Below are 12,167 nucleotides of genomic sequence, written 5' to 3' on the forward strand. Positions count from 1 at the left end.
AAAGGAGGCGTATATGAATAGAAAAGAGCTTATGGGAGGATGATTGCAAGAGGAAAGGCTTTTGATGAGCACGATTGAAGTGTGCTGCTGAAATGTGGACACTGAGGAAGGAGGACAAAAAAAGAGTGTAACCGTTGAAGATGTGGGTGCAGAGGAGAAGGTGGAATAGTGCATGGAGGGAGTGACAACGTCTAGAGGAGATTTACTGGAAACCAAATGTTTGATTGGAGGAAGCACTGGTGGAAAAGTGGGAGAGAGAGGGTGGTAAATTGATAGATGGGAAAGGAAGGGAATTCCAGTGTGGGAGGGCCTCCTCGTAAAAGGAACTTTTTTTCAAGTGAGCCATCCATTTAACTCCTCACTTTACTGGTGGCCGTCTAGCAGAGGACAGGAGTTGGTGGCAGGGAAGATTGGCAGGTGGCAGTTTAATATCAGAGTCATAGGAATATTTTGCTTCCATATCTTTTGATATTTGAGGTTCATTTCACCTCTGCCATGTGAATGGTAGAGACATTCATATTCATTGCCTAGAGAAAAGTGCGTGGATTACAGCCTTGAGCGGCTTTAGTGCCGGTATGGTGATGCTGGTATGCCTTCCCTTGCATTGCCAACTTAGATGGACTGCTAGGACCTAACACTATTAACCTCATGGTAAATTCTCATGGGAGTCTGGGTGGTCTAGTGGCCTAGAAAGCCTTAGGTCCGTGATTCGATTCCTGATTTACGTGATTTTTTGTCGTGGCCATTGATGGGAATATTTTTACTAATCTGAGGACTGTGACACTGGACAATTTCTATTGAGGAGACCCAGCCACTTATGTCTTAGCACATGAAACAGTTTTTTTCGAGTCAATTGACTGCAAGGAATCATGTATTGGGATGTGTTAATCGGAGGAGCCCGTTTTCCTGGTGAATTTGATTCTAGAGTGTAGAAACAAATATTGCGAAAGAAATTCTTTTTAGGTACCACTCAAAAAGGCACTTTTTCTAAATTGATTCAGCAATATTGAGCCCAGCATGTGACCTTATTGCCTCTACCTAATACAGGTGACAGCTGCATTACAGCAGTTTTGTGATGATTTGAGGCACTTTCCTTTGCATTTCATGGAGGTTGAAGATTAAATCTTTTGTTGGTTGATGCCATATATGTATTCGAAATGTGGCCTGATGAGTGTGAATAGCACCTCCCTTTTAATTTTTTGCTTGGTGATCTTCCTTCAACATGCTTGATAAACCTTAATTTCTTCAGGGCTCTGCCATAAATAAGGCGATTGTGTTCCCATTGATTGGTTTAAGGTTATTGATAGTTCCAGACAGATTCCATTGGACTAGCTCCGTCCACTTCCATTCACTTGGATAAGCACACAAGGATGGTCACAACAAATCTGTTCAATTTTATGTAAACTCGTACAGTTTGAGGAATGGCTTCATGAAATTGCTTCATGCCAAATCAGAAAACCTTGTAGATTTTACATAAATAATTTTAATATTTACCAGTTTTTCATTGGCAGGTGCAAATAAAGGAAAGCATAATCTTGCATATGCACTGTCAGTATGGATGAAAGGTTCGGCAAGGGGAGGAAGCAAGGAAGGAGTGTCCTCAAGTCATGCAAAGTTACAAAATGGGAGTTGGGGGATAAAAGTTGACTCAGTGCAGTGGGAGTAGAGGAGGAGGGTGCGGTTGAGTCGAACAATGTGAGAGGGAAAGTGGGAGGGCAGGACTGAATGGGACAGTGACTGCTCCGTGGTGGGAGATTAAGTGAAGGGGAATGGGATAGGAAAAGAGAATTCCATTGAGCAAAATCCCTTGGTCATGATTGAAAATTTCCATGGACTCTGGGGCATTCAGCTTGGTCCCTTCTACTCCACATGCAGGATCTCTGGTTCAAAAACACTCGCACGAGTGAAAATAAAAGGCATCTTTGTAGTTGTACATTCATAAAGGACAATTTGTAAACACTTAATGTTGTAAGATAAAGCAGTATACTACCACATGCTAGCTTATCGGTATTAGCTCAATTGCCTAACAAACTTTATATACGAAATATACTATACGTACAGTGGCGGAAAAAATTAATGCAAAGCTCGTTGGCGTCTGAGAGCGGCCTCTTCAGTGTCCACTGATGTCCCGACAAGAGTGGATTCCATTCTAGGTGAGTCGAGGGCAAAGCATACTTCGAAGAATATGGCGAAGAATTCATAGCTGGATCTTTTGCACCTTGTCATAATGCAACGGGCATGATTATTTCCCTAGTATAAGGGAAATGTATTGCTTTTGAAACTCCCGGTTGTATGAGAGGATTACGAGGGCAAAGTTTTGGAAGCCAAGTAGTTCCTGAACTGGCCGCTCTCAGACGCCAACGAGCTTTGCGTTAATTTTTTCCGCCACTGTACATACCACAGAGTAATGCTTACTCTACGGTACTACTTAACTGCCCTTGCAAAAGTCAAGATACCTGTGAGCTGAATGTTGTATCTCTGTGATTACATGACTGGCTTTATTGAAACTAATATGTCATGAAATTTATTTTCACCTTTCTTCAATGTCATCAGTAACTCATCTTAGGGCTTAAATTTTAAAAACCTAACTCTTGTTTTAAAAAAGGCACAATTTTTGAAGCTTAGAATGTCATTGATGCAGCTACAATGCTTCTTTTTCAAAAGTCTCTCCATGCAAATGCATTTGAGTCCATCAGTGGCACCGACTCCATACGGTCTGAGGGGGCCCGAGCCCCTCAAAAATTCATTATGGGGGTGAGGAAAAAATTTGTCAAGCTAGTTGACTTTCCCCGGAGTGTCCAGTTATCATGAGTCGGGTTATAGTGATCTAATGTTGATCATATGATTCTTCTAAAAAGCTTTAAAAATCATTATATTTATAAAATTTCCCAGGGCAAGACCATCGCAGTATGGGCCCTCCAATATTTTTTATAACTCGGCATCCCTGGAGTCCATACATTGAAAGAATGACTTCCAGAGATGATACCTGGAGCACATTTTTGAATTATTGCATTAGTGCCAAAAATTTTTGTCAAAGAAAGTTCTCCTACTCTTGTTACTTAAAGGCAGACAGGAAATTTAAACTCCGTTGGCATTGTATAGCAGCCCAGTTGAAGAAATAGGGTGGTTTCTTATTATATTTTTATCGTCTAAATCGAAAGACTATTACTCCTGGAGTACGCATTTCACGCTTTTAGATTTTTAAATGACGATATCTATTTTTAGCGATTAAACGAAAAGTGAAAATTTTCAAGGGCACGAAAATGCAACGGCTAAGTGCAAATGCTGGGAAAACGCCGTGTGACGTACGTATTTCTGGTTCCCGCTGTCGGCGTGTGAAGTGACCTTGGGGCGAGGCTTTGAGCGCTGATATGATGCAGGCTGCAAGTAGGTAGCAGAGGACCCTGCTAGCAGGTAGCCCTTGGCTTAAATAAGGATTATTAATACCTTATCAAACAAAGGAAACTTTACGACCTTAGGTAGTTTTAATACGTGATTATTAAGACATGTTTCCCTGAGCTCTGTGCCTCATGCATGCATTGGTAATCTTAGACGATGTAAAACTCCTATCTACTCGTATAGAAACTAGGTCCCTGTGACGTCACGTGAAGTGGAATCGCATGGGTGCCAATTTGGCCTTTTTCAAATGAGGATAAAATTGACCATTGCCATTCGTCTGAGCTGGGATTTCTAAAACCAAATATTTTGTATATTACAAATACACTAATGGTGGGTAAAGAATTGCAATCAATGCCTTTCGTTTTCTTTGATGAAGGAAACTACACTATTGCAAAAAGAAGCAGTCACGGACAATAGAAAAGAAATCTAATGCACTCTGCTTTTATTCATCATTAATTCAATACCACTATTATGCTCAGGTGTGGAGCAAAGAAAGGGGACTAGGACATAATCTGGTCAAATTCTCAGAAGTACATTTATTGCATAGTTCACTCAGCTAACCCCATATACACTAGATGGTGTCAACATGAAGGCAACAGATGGCGTTAACTATGAGGGAGATGCGATAGCTTCAAACCTACAAGAAATTTTTGTGGCAGAACCTTGTAGAAACTAGGATTCTTCAAGGGTGTTGTGGGAAGATATTCGGATGAGAAAGTAAAGGAGAGGTGCTATTTTGCACACATCTGGCCGTACCCTCATCATGCAGGGAGCCAATGGCATCTGGCAAAGAAAGATCTATTTCACACACTTAATAAAATTCAAAAGAAAGCTGCACGATTTTTCAAAAACTGCGACGGACTTACAGAGAGCATTACACAGATGTGAAATGAATTAGGCTGGAAGCAGCTGGAGAATTGGGGGCTAGGCTTGGAATGCTTGAGCAATTAAGAATATGTATACATATATCATTTGGAGTGACACTGCAAACATCATATTAGTCCCCACGACATGCATTTTGTTTGAGCACATCCTCTTTGTTTGCCAATGGCCAGTGTCCTAACACTCCTATTTTGGTGGCTTGAAGGTGATACGTAGATACGTGGATGTACCCCACATTTGGCAGAAGCCAATCACAGTCAGTAAATGTATTTATCACAGTGGAAGGATCGCTGAGAATGTACTTAATATTCCTTGGGTGAGGTGGGAATCATGGGAAAATTGATTGATAAACTTCCTGCACCAGAAATTAGTTTTTAAAGATGAAAACATGTTTATTAAAAATGGAATTACAAAAAATGAATGGGTAAAAATACTTTAGGCACTGTAAACGTCAAGTCATGACACGTGAGATCACTTGTGAAGTACACAGCAGCATCAATCCGACTTCCCCTTCAGTTGCCCCGGCCGCTCCACCCTGCCAGCCACAATTGTCGGGAAGTCCCTCCAGCTCGGCTTGCTCTCCCCATTCACCTTCTTCTTTGCCACCCTTTTCCTTGCCTTCTTTGCCAGCGGCTCTTCCTCCGGCTCCACATCTGACGCTGACGAGCTGCTCGCCTGTCGTGCTGACTTCTTGGGTGCTTTCCTAACGGGAGATTTAACTCTGGAGGCTGCTGCTGCCACCCCCACTTTGAACACCAATTTACTGCCGGCAGCACCATCCCGACAACCTTTCAGGCCGGCCTCAAACAGCTTTCGGCAGTGATCATAATCTGGTTCTTCATCATGGCCAAGCTTCTTCACATAAATTAGGAACTTTTCTAGAGCAACTAAAAGAGAGAATTATGAGAAAAGAAATATTGATATAGTTTTTCATTGGCTAAGTTAACTATTTCAGATTAAACTTTGCTTCAATCAGAAAAATTTTGAGCATTAAAATTTATAACTCATAATATGTATGCATGCCTAACTTAAAACTTTTGCCCAATTCTAGAGGCACGAAGACTGCTGGATTGTATCTTCGACATGGAAGATTTTTGCAACAGTGAAATGTTTGAAGGAAGGAGGAATGAAGTTTAGAGGTTTTAAAATACATGCAATGAAATAAAATTGTTGAATGAGCCCATGAATGGATACTCACCAGGGACATCACCACCCATCTTCTTGATGCTTGCAGGGATATTAGTCATAAACTCCTCCTTCATTTTCTGCACTTTGACAGGGTTTTTGAGGTCTCCTTCCCAAGGCAAGCGAGACGCGATCCACTGCAACATATTGAACCCAAGAACCTCCAGGTCTCCTCGCCGAGTTTGCACTGAAATGCAGACGCAGGGAAATTTGCTTTCAGCTGTAACGCTACCTCACATGTTTGCACCAATTCATTTTTTTTACTCTAAAAATGTCGTGTAACAAGAGAATGAGCAAATGGATAGATCGTGTGAGTAATGCAAAAGTTCCAAGAAGATTAAGAGATAAAAAGAGGCTTGCTTACTTATTTCCATAACACTGAATACAGCACATATTGGCCATTTTACATCAACGTGTTCAATAAATGTAACAATTAAACGAGTACTAACAGCCATGCTCTGGATAACCTACCCAGGTGGAACTCGAACCTGTGACCTCTTATGAGGCAGGCGAGGACTTTACCCCACCAGCACTGAGGCCGGCAAAATACCTTTCGAAGAAGACAGGACAATTCAATCAACCACACCAAGAGACATGACGGAGTGATAAAAAATCATCACTGAAGGACAGGTGGAAGTGAAGAATGGCCGAGATAGGCCTCACTATGGATACAAAGAGCAGGTGACGTAAAGGGGAAGAAGCATGAAAGTGTTAAAAGATTGGCCCAAAGAAGAGTTGAGATGAGAACTGGGTCAAACCAATCTAAGAACCGATGACAGCTGAGGATTGTGATGACACCAGCAAAACAAATACATGCATATATTCTCAAGAACGAGGCATGAGGCTACTTTCACAGACTGTCAGGTAAACCAATTTTTTTAATGCTTTAACTGCAAATATTGAATAGTACCTGCTACCCTGGATACTTTTAGCCATCACTAAAAGCACCTTACTTTTGAGAACAGCAGTTACTTGACTAACATGCAAAATGTACTTGGTTCCACAATAATGTGTGCCTTGACTATTTTTCACTCAAAGTTTGGGCCAAACCCCAAGAAAAACCATATTAGCTTGAATTTTATTGCAGTGATTTTTTCAAAGAAATACTATCATCCATTATTTAGAAGTTGAATCAATTAAAATATTCCGTTAGCCATCTCACAATTGACTTTTTGGTGTGCTTTACTTACTATCTTCTCTGTCTCATTGATTCCTCTCTCTCCACAGTTGATAAGATTAACATGATTTAGACAATGACCATAACACTCAATAGAAAGTGACGTAATAATTTTGGCTATAGCTTGAATCTAATGCTACATGTACTTAGAAAAACATATTATGATGGCAAGATGCAAAAAGGTTTTCAGAATATGTTGCTTATGCTAAACACATGGATACACATTTTTTTTCTATTTTCGCAAAGCATTTCTAACCATCAATAGTGTTAACCGTATAACTGTCTCTTATTAATTGTTTTTTAAATAATTTTTACACAGAGCATTTCTTAGAGTATTATCATTATGCTGTGAATTTTTTCTCGCATTTATTCCTTGGTACTGCATGGCCTCTAAGTAGACCTGCTACAGGAGTACCTTTAGGGCAAGGGTCGCCTACAGGTCAAAGAAAATATTTTATCGCACCACACAATAAAAAATATAGAGGGACAAACTCGTAAAAAAGTCAATAATTGCATTGACTGATTAAACTTCAAAACCAATGACTATTGCCCTTTGATGCATACTTTTTTATTTAACTTTATTGATTTGGTGATAAATAGACGTGGAGCACTGTGGCCTTCCTGATCATGTGAAATCGATTTTTGGCCCTTGCATTGAAAAAGGTAGAAGACCCCTGCTTCAGGAGCTTCCAATCCACTTCATGTTACCACCTTACAGTAATTTGACACAATGAGAAGTATTAAAATTATCAGTATTATCATTATATTTTGGTTTCTCTGCTGGTTTGCACTTGAAACTTTTCCCTTACCGCATGGATAGATTAGGATTAGCCTAGGCAACAAAGAAAAGAAGATTGATGTTCAAGATTTTCATTAGCTCAGGATTTCCTCATCATGTGACAAGTTTTTAAGCAACACTGTGTTTTGCTTAAGTTTATTAATCTTAGTTTTACTTCCCAGCCTCTCTATTCCTTCTTAAAATGTCACATTATACCCTCAGCAGATATTACTATTAGGTGAATGCAAACATCATTTTATTTCCATGTTATTAATATTAATTACTTCAACTCTTAAGAAAATGGAAGATGGCAATAGCACAGTTTGGGTGTGTGAAACATACCTCCGAGGTGAGCATCTCGGCTGGTGTACTCGATTGTGCCATTGTGAGCTTGATCCTTGTTTGGTTTGAACTCCTTGGTCGAATACCTTCCAGCCAAGCCATAGTCGACCAAGTACACTTGATTTTCGGTGCCTTTCTTTATCCCTAGGAGGAGGTTCGATGCTTTCACATCGCCGTGCACATAGCCTTTCTCATGAATGTACTGCAATACGTCAACCTAAACAGAATCGAGAGACTAAAGCCAAAACTCTGGACTAGGAAAAAAACAAATCTTTCTTTAATCACTCACTATTTGCAGGGCTATCTTGAACACGGTAGACGTCGGAAAATGTCGACTGTTTTCCTCGAAAATGGACCATAAATCTCTGCCAAATCGATCTATGACCAAAAATCGATATTTTTCCCCATCCACCATATGGGAGCCTTTCCCGTGAAGTCGGGGAACCCCAAGGTGCGGCACTTTCCTTTGGCTCACCCATTCTGAAACTAATGCACAACATGCATTTAAAATGATCAATTCAAGAATATGCAGAGTACGACAAAGAACTTTCAACTGCGCTCTAAAGAAGCGCCAAATAATGCATCGAAATTGAATTCTGACATGTTAAACTCATCGTTTTTGACAGAAGATTCTTACTGGCAGATAGTACACCTGGTGGCAACCGTCATTATCAACATATTTATGGTAGTTTCCCACAGTCAAAAAGACACTGAATGCATTACGTTAGGTACTATGATGAAATATTATTGATAGCGACCAGAAAACATCATTAAAAAATTACCTACGCCATTAATGAAATAGAGTAACACTTACTGTACTCGTCTTTGCCGACTCTCAGATAAAAATGCATTTCACAAAACAGAGGACCATTTTGATGAGGTTCCTGTAATTTAAAGGATTGCAAGAAGACAGATATTAAATAAGAATTGATTGAGGGAACGTGTTCTCATGAGCACGACTTACAATTTTCACGGCATACAGCGGTTGAGGCCCTTTCTCGGATTCACGATGAGCTGTGTTAAATAAAGTTTTGCTTAGTACACTAATAAAATAAAATGACACGAAACTGAGAGGGAAGTGCCACTCACCGGAGTAAACTTCTCCAAAACCTCCAACACCTACTGATGGACCAATCACCCATTTGCACTTGTTTAAATCTACCAAAACTTCGCCCTTAGGTAACGGTTTGGGCTTCATGTAACCATTATTCCGTTTTTTAACCGGACGTTTAGGTTCTTCTTTGGGCACAGGTGCTTTCGGCATGTTGACTTACGCAGGAGAAAGAAAACGGTCATCCATTTATCCACAGGGGCACCAAAATACGGCTATACTGCTCAAAGATATTAACATATATTGTCAACTCACAATTACGGATTCCGCTCAACGGAATATTTTCAGTTTTCGAATGTCTTTTGTCTACCAAAGGAAACGCTTACTACTAGACGGGTACCCCGACCGGTACGCTGTTGCCAACATCTTAAGGAGGGGAAGTGAGGGAACCGTGACGTCACGATTGGTAATGCGCTCATCCGTAAAAAAAAGTCGCTGAGGAGAGACGGTATTGGGCACGCAAAAGGATTTTAAAAGGTAGAAAATATAGTTTTGCGATGAACTAAGGCATCTTACAGTTTTGAATATGAGCAAAAAGTTTCATAAATCAAGATAAGGTGACAAGCGATCGTATTAAATTCATTGATTAAGAATGCCATTTGTAAACGAGAACGTTTAACCAGTTTAACGGTAAAAGATATTTACCTAAGGTGACCAGATTTTAGCATTGACCGGGACACCATTGACCGGGTGGGGGAGGGGTTCTCGATTCAAAATTTGGTCTTTATTGAGCAAGAAACATTTATAACGCAAAAATAGTATTTTAATGTATTTTTTTAGTTTCAACACGAGCACAATTTACGAATATAGTAAATTAAAAATTAAGTTAAGTATTATTATATTCTTTGGCATATTTCTTATGTTTGAGTGATTTTTTCGTAGACTGCTTGCTTTTTAATCTGCGAACTAGTGCGTTTTACAGTATAGCCTAGTATTTTCTGTTGATCGACTTCCGCGGTTTCACAAAATTCTTTCAGCATTTCATAACGCACATTGTAAAGTAGAAATAAAAATATATTTTGATTACAATATTTTCCACATCCGTGGGCAACAAATCAGCAGCTGTTAGAACGTGGTTACGCATTATGTGCGCTGCAAAACCCGAACCAATTATGTTTTAATTAAGATTTTCGTTTACTTCGTAAAAAAATGTTCCTTGTACCTTTTTTCGATTTTTCCGAACATATGTTATTCCCAATATTGCGTTCATGTTTTCTGCAAACTATGCAAACATTTTATGTTTTCTTTTTGTAAGTTTTACTAGTATTATTGTTTGGTTCCGTAAATGCATGTAGGGAAAGCATATTACAGACTATTGCCTTGGATTTTGTTATAGCACAGGCAAATTTCCAAATGAGATGCATCGTGGGAGACACCTTCCCGTTTTGTACAAATTTTTGAACCCAATGCTTTCGAAGCAAACGTTTTTGGCCAAAAGTTTTGATGTAAATTTAATTCTGTGGGGCACCGGATTTAATTAGTTTTCAAAAATATGGGCAGCGCGGCTATATGTGAAGAGCAATTCACCTTTTCAAATTTTTTTCCAGAATAGAATTTTCGATCGCGAGCATTAAATTAGGAAAGTTATAAATGATTCATCAAATTATTAAAAGTACACATTTTGGGTGGCATCCCAGATTCTATCTCCGTCGAATTCGAATCGCTTTGTCCGACAGCGTCGCGGGTGGCGACTTTAGTTAACCCGTTTTAATGCACGGTGATTTTCAAAACATCTAGAGGTTATCTTGAGGATCAATTGTCTTTCGAAATATTCATGGTCACTGAAATCTTTCCACCGCTCGTATACTTGGTTCCACTCGCTGTGCTGCGCGCGCTCGGTAGAGGGCCAGGCCCCCAGAACCCCCCCGCGGCCGCCCCCGCCGGACGGCGTGGCCGTCCCTCCCGCGACTTCTCGGAACGGCTTCGCCGTTCCTCGTCAGGGGTCGGCTTCGCCGCCCGGAGGTAGAGGTAACCCCAAACGGCTACTCCGCTGCTTCATCGGAACGGCTTCGCCGTTCCTCGTGAATGCCGCCAACGCCGACACGCCCGCGACTCCTCGGAACGGCTACGCCGTTCCTCTTCAGGGGTCGGCTTCGCCGCCCGGAGGCTGAGGTAGCCCCCAAACGGCTACTCCATTGCTTCCTCGGAGCGGCTTGGCCTCGTAAATGCCGCCGACGTCGGACGGCTTCGCCGGCCGGAGGTTAAGGTAGCCCCCAAACAGTACCCCGCTGTTTCCTCGGAACGGCTTCGCCGTTCCTCGTGAAAGGGCGGCTTCGCCGCCCAAGGGTTATCGGAGTCCCCCCGAGCCGTCGACTCCTCAGAACGGTTTCGCCGCCCAAGGGTTATCGGAGCCCTACCCCCTCTTCAAGACCCCCATTCGGCTGCTCCTCGACCTCCTCGGAACGGCTTCGTCGTTCCTCGTGCGGGAGCAGCTTCGCCGCCCAAGGGTTATCGGAGCCCTTCCTCCCTGCCATGCACTTTTCGCAAATGCACTTCGAATCGTCCCTAATCCGGGACCCTTTCCTCGACGAGCTAACCCACGCAGGACCGACCGTCTCGTCGACCCTACCAGCCTCCCTCTCTAAAAAGTGGCTGCTCGGACTGCAATTTGCAAATCAATCAATCAATCCGATTATCAAAAAATGATTGTTTTCATCGCACTCCTGCCAATCAAGGAATCAAGTACGTCTTTGAACCGTGTTTCTGGGATGAAAAATAACGATTTTTTTAACTTTGCTAAAATGGTCATTTTCCGGTGGTCCACGTTTTTAGAAAATTATCAAAATCGTTAGATTTCATCGCAGGAATACGGTTTAAAGACGTACTTGATTGCTTGATTGGCAGGAGTGCGATGAAAACAATCATTTTTTGATAATCGGATTGATTGATTGATTTGCAAATTGCAGTCAGAGCGGTCACTTTTCGGGAGATAGGACCCCAGGTAGGGTCAATGGTAGGGTCGATGAGACGGCCCTGCGTGGGTGAGCTCGTCGAGGATGGAGTCCAGGATTAGCGACCCTTTGGAGGGTGTACCACGCCCATCATTGAAGTACCTGCTCCACGGGCCCACGAAACGCATTTTAACCTTTTCGCCGCATGTGAGGAGAAGGTTTTCGGAGATTGAACAGCAGCGAAAGGGTTAAAACTGGCTAAGGTCGGAAAGTTTACTTCGTTTGATAAGGTAGTAATAATCCATATTCAAGCCAAGCGTTACCTGATGCAGGGTACTCGGCTACCTGCTAGCAGCCTGCGTCGTATCAGCGCTCAAGCCTCGCCTCAAGGTCACCTCACAG

The 12,167-nt window shown here is 41.6% G+C and overlaps 1 protein-coding gene across 1 annotated transcript; it reads right to left on the reverse strand.

Annotated features, from left to right (window-relative positions):
* Positions 1–4,648: 4,648 nt before the first annotated feature.
* LOC124168145 (nucleosomal histone kinase 1) lies at positions 4,649–9,166 on the reverse strand. The gene is made up of 7 exons (XM_046546266.1): positions 8,853–9,166; positions 8,728–8,777; positions 8,578–8,647; positions 8,053–8,249; positions 7,764–7,980; positions 5,480–5,653; positions 4,649–5,168 (listed from the first exon to the last, which is right to left on the reverse strand). Exons 1-7 carry the CDS (start codon positions 9,025–9,027, stop codon positions 4,777–4,779), a joined length of 1,275 nt encoding a protein of 424 aa, XP_046402222.1. The 5' UTR covers positions 9,028–9,166; the 3' UTR covers positions 4,649–4,776.
* Positions 9,167–12,167: the final 3,001 nt, after the last annotated feature.

Source organism: Ischnura elegans, chromosome 11 (genome assembly GCF_921293095.1).
Source record: "Ischnura elegans chromosome 11, ioIscEleg1.1, whole genome shotgun sequence".
NCBI classification, from domain to species: domain Eukaryota; kingdom Metazoa; phylum Arthropoda; class Insecta; order Odonata; family Coenagrionidae; genus Ischnura; species Ischnura elegans.

Bases quoted from the DNA above. Each gene is read 5' to 3' on its own strand.
- LOC124168145 (XM_046546266.1), bottom strand. From the start codon at position 9,027: ATGCCGAAAGCACCTGTGCCCAAAGAAGAACCTAAACGTCCGGTTAAA. The intron at 7,981-8,052 runs GTGAGTGATTAA...GATTCTGTTTAG, and splicing joins TCAAGATAGCCCTGCAAATA to GTTGACGTATTGCAGTACAT. The intron at 5,169-5,479 runs GTGAGTATCCAT...TCTCTCTTTTAG, and splicing joins GATGGGTGGTGATGTCCCTG to TTGCTCTAGAAAAGTTCCTA.